Source organism: Myxine glutinosa, chromosome 5 (assembly GCF_964187855.1).
Source record: "Myxine glutinosa chromosome 5, kmMyxGlut1.1, whole genome shotgun sequence".
In the NCBI taxonomy this organism is placed as follows: domain Eukaryota; kingdom Metazoa; phylum Chordata; class Myxini; order Myxiniformes; family Myxinidae; genus Myxine; species Myxine glutinosa.
Window position 1 is genome coordinate 4,030,712 of NC_136265.1, and position 14,748 is coordinate 4,045,459.

A 14,748-nucleotide genomic window follows, 5' to 3' on the forward strand; every position below is an offset into this window, starting at 1 on the left:
CTCGCTCGCCCCGCCTCGGGTGGTGCGTCGGCGTGCCACGCCCGTGATCTGGCGGCTCCTCCCCCTTCTTCTCCGAGATGGAGCACATGGGCAATGGCGTCTTGTCGGGAGGTAGAAAACCACTCGCACCGCTTTTGAAGGGGACTTTGGAGCCGACTCTTATTTCATTAATGCAACGCAGATTCAACTACTGGGAACAGATCCTTAACTGAAACACATAATAATGAAATAACTACAGAGAGGTCCTATGGTTCGCTACGTGTTGTTCATGGACTAACTAGGGTGCGATCTTTAACAAGCCAATTGATGGGAATATTTACAGGGGGACATTTATAAGGGATGCATTTACTAAAATTCACTAGTGAAGGTTCTAAAAACCATAACAATATATATATATATATATACATATATATATGAAGTTATGTCATGATGAAGTTGCCCGATGTTAATATGAATGCCCATTGTTCCCCTTCCCAAAAGTAGGCCAAATGTTGCTGAATATAATGTGACAATGTTTATTAACCTCTTCCTGGGCAGCGAACCCAACACCGGACCAGCAACAAAGATCCGAAGAATGGCTGACAAAATTCGGAACATTCCTGCTGGGCATGGCAACTTCAACTCTGCTCATTGGCATGGTGTACATGCTGAAGAATAAGGTGAGTTTGTGTACTATGTGAGGTCGTGCTGGGAAGCCCATGATCAAAGTACGATGTAAAGTAATAACACTAATGATAACAGCATAATTTAATGTTACCTACAGAGCTCGCACCCCCTGGGCGGGTCGAGTTTCGGCATTACTTGCTGAAAAAGGTATAGTCTGCGTTTTGAAGGAAGACGATAGATGTTTGCATGGTGTGAGTTTCAAAGTTTCTAGATGGTCTAAAGGCTCTAAAGGTATCTCGGCTTTATGGGAGAGTGGCCAGATGGAAACCACTCCTGAGAAAAAGGCACATGACAGCACACCTGGAGTTTGTAAAAAGGTACATGAAAGACTGTCTCAGAGCATGAAGCAAAAGATTCTGTGGTCTGATGAGATGAAAATTGAACTGTTTGGCTACGTCTGGTGGAAACTGAGCACAGCTCATCACCCATATAACACCATCCTAACAGTAAAGCATTGTGGTTGCAGCATCATGCTATGGGGATGCTTTTCAGCAGCAGGGATTGGGAGACTTGTCAGGATAGAGGAAACAATGAATGGAGCCAAATGAGGAGAATGTCCTGAAACGTATTTTTGACTCGGTCACAAGAAACTCATTTTGCAATAAATGTTCGTTTCCCATTAATCGTACACTTTCTAAAATCCAATCTCACCCCTCCCCTCCAAATCTTCCCCATAACCCCTCCCATCCAAATCTTCCCCATCACCCCTCCCCTCCAAATCTTCCCCCTTGCCACTCCCCTCCTAATCCTCCCCATCACCCATCCCTTTCAAATCTCCCCCCTTGCCCCTTCTCTCCTAAACTCCCCCCTTGCCCCTTCTCTCCTAAACTCCCCCCACACCCCTCCCCTCCAAGACTCCCCCTCACCCCTCCCCTCCTAGATTCCCCCCTCACCCCTCCCCTCCAAATCTCCCCCATATCCCATCCCTTTCAAATCCCTCCCCTTGTCCCTTCCCTCCTAAACTCCCCCCTCACCCCTCCCCTTCAAATCTCCCCACCCTCATTTCTTCTCAATTTCCCCCCTCTCACTCCCCCTCCTCAAAGCGTCCTCCCCGCTTCTTCCCCCTTCCAACTCTCACCTCCATCTCCCCCAACCTTCTGCCTCGCTCTTCCCCCTCCTCAAATAACACCTCATTGTGCCTCACCCAATCACCATCAAACCTTTTGTCCGCCCCATCCTTCCCTTTCTCCGAGCTATTCTGAAATCTCTGACACACCTTCAACAGCTCTCCCTACCTCTTCCACCTCTTCCACATCTTACCCTACCCCTCCTCCCCCCTGTTCTGTATCGGATGCTCCCCCTGCCTCTTCATTAACGGTATGGACCTCAAACATCCGGGGCCTTCGTTCAAACTCAACTGATCTCTCCATACAGGTTGCTTCTGTCAAATCAGACGTGATCTGCTTAACAGAAACTTTCCTCCTTCATAATGTCTCTGATTCCTTAGTATCTCTCCCGGGTTACTCCCTCCTCCGGTATGATAGACCTGAGCTTCGTCCTGGAGGTGGGGTTGCTATATTTATCAAAAACTCTCTTCCTCACTCGCCCTGCACTGCACTCTCTCCACCTCACCCCCAGGAATACCTCTGGCTACGGCTTCCCCTTCGCTCCCACCTCTTGTTCATATATGTGTTGTACCGTCCACCAAACAGTGATGATTCCATCTACATCTCGCTGTCTGATAATATGGACCAACTTCTGTCGACTCATCCCAACTCTCTCTTCCTCATATGTGGTGATTTCAATTGTCACCATGCCAGTTGGCTGGGTGTGGGTACCACTCTCACCAGCCATGGCTCCTCAGCAAAGGACTTCTGCGACTCACTGGGACTGACACAATCTGTCAATTTCCCGACCCGGATCTCAGTCAACGGAGCATCTTCTCTTCTGGACTTGGTTATGACTAACTTCCCTGAAAATGTCTGCTGCTCTTCTTCTGCTCCAATCGGCTCATCTGATCATGTGCTTGTTAAAGTGGACATCTCTCTGACCATTCTCAGGGAGCCTGCTCAGCATCGACGAGTCTGGCATTTCACTCAGGCCAACTGGCACGGTCTTCAAGCAGCCATCAATCATCTGGACTGGTCTCCCATCTCTACCACCTCTGACATCAACTCATCCTGGGAATTCTTCCAAAGTAAATTGCTCTCTCTCATGCACAGATTTATCCCATCTCGTCTTCAGTTGTCATACCCTTCCTCCCGTCCTTGGTACACAGAATCTTGTGGTGAGGCTGTTGCCCAGAAACAACTTGCCTTCGTTTCCTGTAAAGCAAATCCAACGGAAAGAAATCTCATTTCCTTTCACAAAGCCCGAAACAAGTGTGTGTCCACCCTCAGGAGAGCCAGGAAACAATATCTCTCCGTTCTCAAGACCGAACTCTCTTATTTGTCTCCCTCTTCCAAATCCTGGTGGCGTCTGGTCAAATCTGTTTCTGGTGTTTGTTCCCGCTCCATCCCCTCCCTCACCTCAAACGGCTGCACGGCTGACTCCGCACGTGAAAAAGCTGAATGCCTCAACTCTGTGTTTGCCTCCAAATCTTGTGTCCCAAACCCATCCCTCTCTGTACCCACCGTACCCAGTCGTACCCAGCTGCTCCTGGACTCCGTGTCCTTTCCTCCTGACAAGGTGGAAAAGTTTCTGTCAACCCTCGACTCTGATTCTGCAACTGGACCTGACGGCATCAGCCCACGGGTCCTAAAATCCTGTTCTTCCGCTCTTTCACTCCCTCTCTCTGTTCTCTTCACCCTCTCTTTTGCTCAAGGTCAACTGCCATCTGCTTGGAAATCAGCCAACATCACCGCTTTGCACAAAAAAGGTGCAAAAACAGATCCTAGCAACTACAGACCAATCAGCCTTCTCCCAATTATCAGCAAAGTCATGGAATCCATCATTGCTTCGGATATGAAATCTTTCCTCTTCTCCAATGGCTTGATCTCTGATCATCAATTTGGTTTCAGACCAGGTCACTCTACTCTGGACATGCTGCTTCTGCTGTCTCAACAATGGATGGAGGTCCTCAATGCCAAACAGGAAATTAGAGCTGTCTCCCTCGACATATCACGTGCCTTCGATACGGTCAGGCACCCCGCTCTGCTCACCAAACTCTCCTCCTTTGGTATCCATGGAAATCTCCACGCTTGGCTGGCGGACTTCCTCTCTCGTCGTAGTCAACGTGTGGCCCTGAATGGGTTTCTCTCATCTCCTCTTCCTGTTCAGGCTGGAGTTCCCCAAGGCAGTGTTCTGGGCCCTGTGCTTTTTCTGGTCTTCATCAATGATCTCTCTGACTCTCTTGAAAATCCTCTCTATCTCTTTGCTGATGACTCCACTCTCTGCCGCTCCATTCCTCATCCCTCAGATCGGCAGTCTGCAGCCTCCTCACTCTCTGCAGACCTGGACAAAATCACAGACTGGGCAAACAAGTGGAACATGTCTTTCAATCCTGACAAATCTCACACTGTTACGATGTCTCTCCGAAAAGACCGACTGGACGACCCTCCCATCTACTTTCTGAATAATCCTCTCCAAGAACTTCTGTCACTCAAGCTTTTGGGTCTCACTATCTGCCATGATCTTTCCTGGGAAAACCACATTTCCAAGCTGGCCACCAAAGCCAGTCGCCGACTGGGCATCCTCCGTCGTGCGAAGTCCTTCCTTGGCACACCTGAGCTCCTCACCACATACAAGGCTTTCATCCACAGCTCAATGGAATACTGCTCTCCCCTCTGGGCTGGTGCTCCTGCCTCACACCTAGCTCGTCCTCACGCTGTTGAAACCAAAGCGTTCAGAATCATTGGAATCTCCCGCGATGACGCTATCTCCGAGGGCCTTTCACTTACTCACTGCAGGCAGGTTGGTGGTCTTTCCGTCTTCTACCGACTCCTCTCCGGCCTTGCTCCCCCAGCTCTCTCTGGGCTCTGTCCCCCAAATATTCCTGCAGGTCGCACATGATCTGCCTGCAACCCTCTTATGGTTAAACTGCCAAAAGCAAGACTCTCTGCTCACCTTCACTCCTTCATTCCTCTTTTCTCCCGCCTCTGGAACAAACTCCCTCACTCTCTTCAATCCCACTCCTCCCTCCAGGTCTTTAAAATGGCTGTTCACCACCATCTCTTATCTTCCCCAATCCAAAACCTTGATCTTTTCTACCCCCGCTAATTTCACCCCAAATCCACTTTTTTGAGGTGACTTTTGTCTTCTTTCCTGGAAGTCCTTGGTGTCCTTGCGTTTTATACCTATCCTGCCTCCCCCCAGGCCCTCTCCCTCCCACACATTTCCCGATGTCCCTGCTCTCAAATGTTGTGTTTGTGTGCTTCCTCCCCTTCTCTCCCCATCTTGTCGACCGCTCCTCTTTTTATATACTTTGTTTGCTTGTTTGTTTGATTTGTTTCTTTGATAAATGTTAGCTCTTTCACGAGCCTCGACTCTGTATACAAAAAAAAAAAAAAAAAAACATCAAGGATTTTCCTTGAGAACTAGATCAAACTTGTAAAGTTTCTAAAAAAGAATGTAGATGAGTAGGCGCATAATATGATGAACATTTCCTGTCAAACGGACCAACAGTTGCTGAGAAAATGAATTTAAAAGGGAATAAACCTGGCGAAGAGCCATACAAGGAGAAAAAGACATAATATGTAATGGCCCCCGTGGTTTTAGTAATTTTGCTGTACGGAGTTAAAGGTCACCAGTCGTCCATGTTTGGTTGGACTACAAAACAAAATCCTCTGCATATGTATCGTCTTTGTACCAAGTTAGACAACGAAGCATCACACAAATACCTCTGAGTCGAAGAGGGCCACCAAATATGTCACAAACAAATGCACAAAACAATCACCAAAGAATACCGACGTAGAACAAAGCTGATCCTGAAAACATACCTCTCCCCAAGAATACCTACGTAGAATGAAGCTGATCCCGAAAACATACCTCTACCCATAAAAACAAAATCAAAGCCATAAACCAGCTCGCAATACCAGTGTTCTGACATAGCTGTGGAATAATAAACTGGGCCCAATCAGAAATCAACAAGTGAGACGTTAAAACAAGAAAACTCCTTACCATCCAGAAAATGTTTAACAAAATCCAGTGCATCTCGAGAATGTACCTGCCAAGATAAGGGGAGGGAGCACCCTGATGGAACTCAACCAGGTGCACAGAGCGATGAGTGTAGGACTAGCTGAATACGTAAAACGTGTAGCAGACTACCGAATCCAATTTGTAAGGAGACACGAAGAAAAAAAACTAGAGAAGGTATAGTCCGGCAGCTAAATAGGGATTTTTAGCTGAACCTTGCACTAAAGGTCCCACAATGGTTTTTTCTTGATTTTGCATCTTCAGACCATGTAGAATCAGAAACTCGAGGGTGCCAAGCTGGCACCCTTGAGCGTTTTGCAGAAATCGCGGGTTACCAAGGTAACCATTCCCATCGATTTGGGTGTAAATAATAACGAAATCTGCATATATTAGCAACTATAGCTGCCCTGATATTGATTAATATGTCAATTTGTATGTTTTCTAACACGAGGAATCCGTTGGACACTATGTTGATGATTGAAGGTCAAGGTCATATTAGAATGTCAAGGTCACACCAAAAATATGATAATTCGAACACTGTTTTATTGTTAAAACTAAATATTTCACCACACTGAGTAGTGTTATAGTGTTCTAAAGTGTACATAAAGTGGACACATTATGTTGATGATTGAAGGTCAAGGTCATATTACAATGTCAAAGTCATTGTCACACTCCAGAGGGCATATTTGAGGGACTTCGACTTTCTATCACAAATAGTATGGGGCAAGGCATGTCCAGAGTGGAATGGATTCAATAGCGTTTTGAATAGACACGAGGGTCACACGGTAAGGCCAGCAACCGCATGTTGATCACACGCCTTTGATTGATATGAAGCCATCTGACCCAGACACTATGTTAACAGCTATGCTAGAGGCAGAGAGGCGTATGAAATCAGTCGGACAAAATATAGTAGTATTCACATGTGACCAGCAACTTTATAAAGTAGCAGTGAAGATTACATGGGCATACCCAGAACGATTCCAGAACTTCATTCTACGTTTGGGAGGTATGCACTTCATAATGAACTTCATTGGGTGTGTCGGAACCCTGATGGCAGATACTGGGCTGTCAGATGTCATTGAAAGTGCTTTTGGAGGTGTTGCTCACATGCTGGCAGGCAAACGGTTTCCACAGAACTATAGAGCTCTGCGAATGGTAGTTGAGGAGCTACTTAGTAGCATCGTGCAGCAAACTGACGATCCAAATGACCTAATGTCCGTATTAGAAGACAGAGCTAACCAAAGCAGAACCACGCGGCTCTGAGTAGATATGTTGATCAAACCAGTTCTACTAATGATGTTGTTTTGTCGAGCTGAGAAGGAAGGAGACTGGGCACTTCACCTGCTTGCTGTGGAGTATATGATACCCTACTTCTTTGCAGCTCATCATCCCAATTATGCTCACTGTGGTCTTTATTATCTCCGCTCAGTTGCAGCGATGCCGCCACACATCCTCAAAAGATTCATGAATGGAGATCATGTTACCCGGCACACGCCAGGCACTTGGAATGGCATGTGGACCGACATGATGATTGAAACGACATTCATGCGGTATGGAAAGGGACCCAATGGCATTATCGGTATTACACTAAAACCAAACACCCTGAAGACGTGGGCCCTCAGCCTTCACATTTTTAGTGTTCTGGCAAAAGACATATCTCAGATGACCTCAGAGGAGAAATTTGACTCATATCTACACAAAGAGGAAACGAAAGCTCGGGTGACATCAGATGCTAAGGACAGAACGAAAATCAAGCAAAAACTGGAAGAATCAGTTGATCCACTTGATCCAGCCACTCACCCAAATGATCACATCATCCAGATTGTGAGTGGTAGAATAGCTACCGATCCTAACGTAAATGTACATGAAGCGGTGTCAATAGGTCAGCAGATGATGAAGCAGTATGAAAGCACATGGCCTCAAGGTTTCCATGATACTCTTCCTAAACATGTGCACACTATGGCAGACTCAAAAAGACATATTAAAATAGGCTCGACAAAGGTATATGACACCAATCTGATTTATTCGCGCATTATCGGTCTGCAGGCTTCTGGTAGGGACTTGAATATTGAAGAAGTTCTGAAGTACGAGTTAGCACCGATGCCTACTTCAATGTTCACTAACACTGGCGAAATGAGATTAGCAATAAATAAATCCAAACTCAGAAACCGGTTAAAAGTTGAAGTAACTGCAAGATCTGTACACAAAGCTACCAGTGTGATAGTCGACGGTTCCGCCATATTGTGGGTCGTTCACTGGCCAACGCAAGGTACAGTGCAACAATTTCTCGACAATTTTGTTGCATATGTGGCAAGTAAGATGAAGTATTCTGATGTATACCTAGTGTTTGATAGATATGTAGACTATAGTATCAAAGGTGTTACTCGTGCATCAAGAGGGAAGGAAGCAAGCAGAAAACATCATCTCTCACGTTCGATGCTTCTTCCACCACAGAAAGTTGTATTAACTGTGACTTGTAACAAAGTACAGCTGATCCATCTGATCGTTGACACACTATGTCAGCAGAGAGAGCAGTTAAGGACGACCCGCCACAAATTGGTGGTAACAGGAAGCGATCCGGTCCCTGTGGAAATAAACCAAGGACTAATGATCCACCGGGAAGACATGAGAAACACCCAAGAGGAGGCTGATTTGATCATCATCCACCAGATGTTATCCATTGTGGAAGAGGGTGCTATGAACGTTAATATCAATGTCATTTCGGATGATACTGACGTGTTCGTACTGTTAGTCCACTTTTATCAGCAAATGCAGCTCACGTGCCCTGTAACGATGGAAGCCACATCAAAAGACAGGAAATGTATTGACATCCAAGCGACTGCCTTCCAGCACAAAGACATTGCAGGCCAACTATGATCAACTCATGCCCTATCAGGATGTGATAGTGTGGCTCAGTACTGGGGCATTGGAAAAGTTAAAATAGTGAAAGTGCTTCAAGCAGGCCATCAACTATCTGAAATGGGAAGTATCACAGCTCAACTTGCAGATGTTGTCCAAGAGGCAACTACATTCATAGCTGCGTGTTATGGACATGCTGAAGCCACATCTATGACCGACGTGCGCTACAAAATGTGGAAAGTGAAAACAGCAAGGGCAAATATTGTCTCTGCTCCAAAGCTCATGTCTCTGCCCCCGACCAATGAATCTTTTCAACTTAATGTAATGAGGGGCCACTTACAAGCCTGCCTCTGGAAACATGCCGCAGAAGCTAGTCCACCAGACATGGACCCTACCATGTATGGATGGACACGAGATACAGAGAACAAAACTTTGCAACCTGTGATGGTTCCACAGGACACAGCATCTGCACCGGATGACATACTCAAACTGATCAAGTGCACTTGCGAAAACTGCAAGTCATCAAGGTGTTCATGTTCATCTTCAATGTTGCCCTACACAATATTCTGTCATTGTGAAGGTGGATCGGACTGTTGTAATGAACGTACTAAAATGGTAGTGCCGGACGTACCTGATGAGGAAGATGTAAATGCAGAATTATAAACAATTAACGTGATAAACTGATTAAACTAGGACGCTGAAAAACATTATCATACACAGCACAAATACCTTATTTGTGCTGCTTATTACGGCATCGCTTATCTCACATTTTGCTGAAATCCCAGGGGGGGGTAATAAACAGTACCGACTGTACATATAATATACATGTATTAGTGTAGCAGCATAGCAAACCTGTTGTGCATTTTGTGATACAAGCACCAAATTTGGCACAAATGTACATTAATATGTTGCGAACATTGTGTGGTCAGCAATGAAGACGAGAGTCTGAATTACATGTATGCAAAAGACCTTGTGAACCAGTGAAGCAAATACACGGGTAAGCATGAATTAAATCTAGGGCATGATATAATTTCCATGATGTTTACCTCTACACTCAATGGTGGAAGGAGGTAATGTTTTGATCCCAGCTTGTCTGTATGTCTGTTTGTCTGTTAGTCCACAAAATTCCAGACAAAGCTTGTAGTAGTGGTAGTTGTAGTGGTAGTGGTGATAACAGAAATTGTTATATAGAACTGAACTTATATTATTATTATATGCAGAAAATAACTTCATTTCTATATGCCCTGCAGTGGACAGGTTAATTGGTTTATGCACTGAAGGGGTCACCCTGGTGTGCACTGCTGTGTTCTGCCTCACTGAGTTGTTCAGGTATGATGTACTCAGCACAAGCTTCCGGTCGGCCCGGAGGTGGGGGTGCGGGGCCTGTCACGGAACGTCAAAACAAACGGCCTGCCGGGGCCGCCCAAAAGTCTGGCGTGAGGGGCGCGTCCACTAATGGAACGCCTCTCGCTTCCCGGATCGAGGGCCATGTGGTAAGGAGAACCTCGTCCCTTCCGGTCACACTTTGCCTATCGGCCGGCCTCGAAGACCGAAATTGTGACGGTGTCACCCGAAAAATTTGAAATTACGAAATTTGAAAAAATTTGAAAAAAAACATTACGGAATTTCAAGTGGCCCAATATCTGAAAATGTTCGCAACATATTAATGTACATTTGTGCCAAATTTGGTGCTTGTTTCACAAAATGCACAATTCTTTTGAATATTTGGGCTAAGCCGCCCCACTATATATGAAACCGTTGATGCTCATATTGTAATAACAATTAAGAGCTTTATCATATTTGAGCAAATTGTGTTGGGCTGACCGCTGAACTTTTCCGTGCTTTAGACTCATATTTAGCTTCGTAATGATATGTTGCCCTTATGGTCGGACTTATACACACTTATTTTCGTGTCAACATTATTAAGTTTTCGTTTAAATATCGAGTGTTTAAGTTGTATCTACAACTGGTGACACTTTATGTACACTTTAGAACACCATAACACTACTCAGTGTGGTGAAATATTTAGTTTTAACAATAAAACAATGTTCGAATTATCATATTTTTGGTGTCACCTTGACATTGTAATATGACCTTGACCTTCAATCATCAGAATAATATGTCCAACGGATTCCTCGTGTCAGAAAACATACAAATTGACATATTAATCAATATCAGGGAAGCTATAGTTGCTAATATATGCAGATTTCGTTGTTATTATTTACACCCAAATCGATGGGCATGGTTACCTTGGCAACCCGCGATTTCTGCAAAACGCTCAAGGGTGCCAGCTTGGCTCCCTCGAGTTTCTGATTCTACATGGTCTGAAGATGCAAAATCAAGAAAAAACCATTGTGGGACCTTTAGTGCAAGGTTACCTCAAAGTTCTGCTGGACTAGTATCCCTAACCCACCTAGCAAAACAATTCCAAAGACATGTGCTCGGCTTTATGGATGATGTCACACAAGAAACCGAAACAATGAGTGCAGCCCCAACGATTGCAAAAAAGAAGAAAGAAAAATACAAAACTTGATATCAACAGATATACACCGACAACTGGGAAAACGATATAAGAGCAGGAAGGTATTAAAATTAAAGAAGAAAAAAAAAGAGTTGGACAGATTGTGAGTCGACAAAGAAGAGGTCAGCTCAACTGGGATAGAGAAAGAATAGTTGTTGATAGAGCTGCCTTTCATGTTTATACACACACATACACATACACATCTACACCAAGACACCAATACACATAGACACACTACACACACACACTCATGAATATGCACACACACAAACACATGTAAAGGTGGATACATCGAGACCTGGGAGGGCTCTGTTGCACCTTCTGAAACCCATACTTGGAGATAACAACCAACCCCGTACACACGCACACACACACACACACACACACACACACACACACACACACACACACACACGTGCACACACACACACACACACACACACGTACACACACACACACACACACACACACTGGGTGGGACAGGAAGACGAGAACTTCGCCTAGGGGAAAGAAGAGAACAAGAGACCTCACTTGAAGGAGGAAGAAGGGACCTCATGTGTTTTGAGTAAACAGTAAACAGGAAGGTTTTCGTCAGTAAAAACAATTTGTACCCCCAGGATGTCAATGTCGGGTGACACCCCAATTGTCTCCACGTAAATACGTGTTGTGCAGCATCACATGGTGGAATTCTGTGTTACAGATATTATTAAAATGTCGGAGACGCCATGACAGTGGAGGAATTAACCCGTCCGTAAAAACAGATTGTTTGCTCGTTAAAATAAACCAGGTAATAGTTATTGTCCCCCGTCGCACCGCGGAGCGAAAGGGGGACTATGGTTTTCCCCTCCGTCCGTGTGTCCGTCCGTGCGGGCGTGCGCGAAGGGCCGCATTCTAATTTGGTGTGTGGGTGCAACCCACGTCAAAATCCAAGATGGCCGCCACCATGTATGTCTGACACCATGTTTGTCTGAACCTTGTGAGCGGAATATCTTGAAAAATAAGTGAAGTACCAATGTCTAATCTGGTGTGTGGGTGTATCTAGGCATAAGGAAGAACGCTATTGAAAATTGGGTCGCCACGTCAAAATCCAAGATGGCCGCCACCATATACAAGTCTGAACCTTGTGAGCGAAATATCTTGAAAAATAAACGAACTACTAACTTCTAATCTGGTGTGTGGGTGTATTTTTCGCGTAAGGAAGAAGGCTTTTGAAAATTGGGTCGCCACGTCAAAATCCAAGATGGCCGCCGCCATGTATGTCTGAACCTTGAGTGGAATATCTTGTTTACATAGTTTGAGGCAAAAGCACCTTGGTTTACGTCATGGTGCTGGACTGGATAGGCCTGTTTACACCATACCTTCATAACCAATGGGAAGGTATGACACAACCTGTATTACCTTTACATGCACTGTGACACAATGATGAGACACGATGCAGGTTTGACTCGAGCTTCACACTCAGTTTGGCTCTTTTTGTTTGTTGTATAAAAAGTCGAGGCTCGTGGAAGAACTCTTGTGGTACCTTGTGTGACGTCACAGAAAAAAAAACCAAGAACAGCACTCCACAAATATCATGCGATGGACGCAGCGTGACTTACATTGCATTACACTTACACTTACAGCGTGTACATTACAGCGTGACTTATCCGTGTAGTGTGAAACACACCTGCAGTTACCGTGGTAAAGGTGCTCGTGTGTGCTGTGGCTTGCAGGTGAACAAGCACAGACTGAACTACACGATGAACACAAACCTCGCGGTTGATGAAAGTGAAGAGGAACAGATTTCAGGGAACGCAATGTTTGAGATAACAGGTGTATAACAAACACTGATGGACACAGGACATTGAAACCATCTTCATTCACTCGGTACAGGATGTATTCTTGAAGCCATTGTATTTTAAATGTAGAAATATATAAATACCTGTACAGTTTATATGTATAAATATATAAATACCTGTACTGTTTATACGTAGAAATATATAAATACCTGTACAGTTTATATGTAGAAATATGTAAATACCTGTACAGTTTATATGTGGAAATATATAAATACCTGTACAGTTTATATGTTGAAATAAAATTAATTGATTCTTTTCGTTTTTCTACACCTGGTAAAATGATCATCATTAGATCGGATATGATATTCCATTGGATGCTCAGCAGGTATAAAGCCCATTGGTCTTGTGATGGTCCATAGATGAGGAAGGCAAACTTTGCTTTCAATGCACCTGAGGAATTTCATTCGGACACCTGCTTCACTGCCCAATCTTTATGGGGAGGAAAAATACACCAAAATACCTTTAAAGACCCAAATGACATGGGCCAATCAGCTTGGCGTGTGCTCAAATAAGGCATTTTGAACGAAGCAGTACCTGCTGTTAGGCACATCTTAACCCACAGGTGAACATCCCACATTGTTCAATCCAAAACAAAGTGCGGAGTCACCAGACGGTGCTGTCACCTCAAATCACAGCCCGAAAACGGAGGGAAGAAGTGTTACTGACACAGGACGTCCTCAGGCCCTCAGCACCACGATCTGGGCATTACCTGGTGGACCACCGACACTTCCGCTTCTTCAGGTTGAAGGTGCACGTGAAATTTTCATGGCTTTGTACGGATGTACATGATCAGTGCTTGTTTTTTGTTATTTTTATTCCTCCGTTGATGAAGGCGCCGGAGTCGTTACGTTTTCAGGTCGTCCGTCCGTCCGTCCGTCCGTGATAGGTTTTCGTTACCGCGATAACGTGAGAATGACTGAAGGTATCTTTGTCAAACTTGGTACAGGTGTGTATAATGATGTAAATATTAACTGATTCGAGTTTGGGGTCAAGAGGTCAAAGTCTGTAAAATGTCTATAACTTGAGAACAGCTGAAATGATCCAATTCAAACTTGGTACAAATGTGTATAATGATGTAAAGATTAACTGATTAGATTTTGGGGACCCGAGGTCAAAGGCCACAGGTCAGAGGTCATGTCAGATAAAAATGTGATACCATGTGAACAGCTGAATGGATTTAAATCAAGCTTGGTACAAGTATTATAATGATGTAATAATGTGGGCGGCGGCATATCGGTCGACGTCATGACATTGAAGAGTATTGTTCTGGTTCTTAATTTATAATTGTTATTACGAGCGTGACTCGGCAGCTCCGTGCGCCTCAACACACGTCGTTTCATCGGGCATCCTTGACCTTTTCGGTGCCTTTGGGGTCTTTATTGTGTTTTGGGTCTTCAGGGCCATTTGGGTCTTCAGGGTCTTTTGAATCCTCGGGGCCTTTAAGTGCATTTTGGGACTTTGGGGTATTTTGGGTCTTCGATGTCTTTCGGGTCTTCAGGGGCTTTTGAGTCTTAAGGGTCTTTTGGTTCCTCTGGGTTTTTAAGGGTCTTTTTGGGTCTTCAGGGTCTTTTGGTTCCTCTGGGTCTCTAAGGGTATTTGGTGTCTTCAGGGTGTTTTGGGGCTTCATGGTGTTTTGGGTCTGCAGGGCCATTTGGTTCTTCAGGGTATTTTGGACCTAAAGGGTATTTAAGGGTCTTTGGGGTCTTCAGGGTGTTTTGGGTCTTCAGGGTGTTTTGGGTCTTTGGGGTATTTTGGGTCTTTAAGAGTATTTTGGGCCTTTAAGGGTATTTT

At 44.7% G+C, this 14,748-nt stretch overlaps 1 protein-coding gene across 1 annotated transcript in view; it reads left to right on the top strand.

The window, feature by feature from the left end:
- LOC137428026 (uncharacterized) overlaps positions 1–13,212 on the top strand; it is a 59,707-nt gene extending 46,495 nt beyond the window's left edge. Inside the window, exons 6-7 of the mRNA XM_068117942.2 lie at positions 538–659; positions 12,832–13,212. Of these exons, the coding sequence (XP_067974043.2) occupies positions 538–659; positions 12,832–12,939 (230 nt within the window). The 3' untranslated portion in view covers positions 12,940–13,212. The remainder of the gene's footprint in view (positions 1–537; positions 660–12,831) is intronic.
- Positions 13,213–14,748: the final 1,536 nt, after the last annotated feature.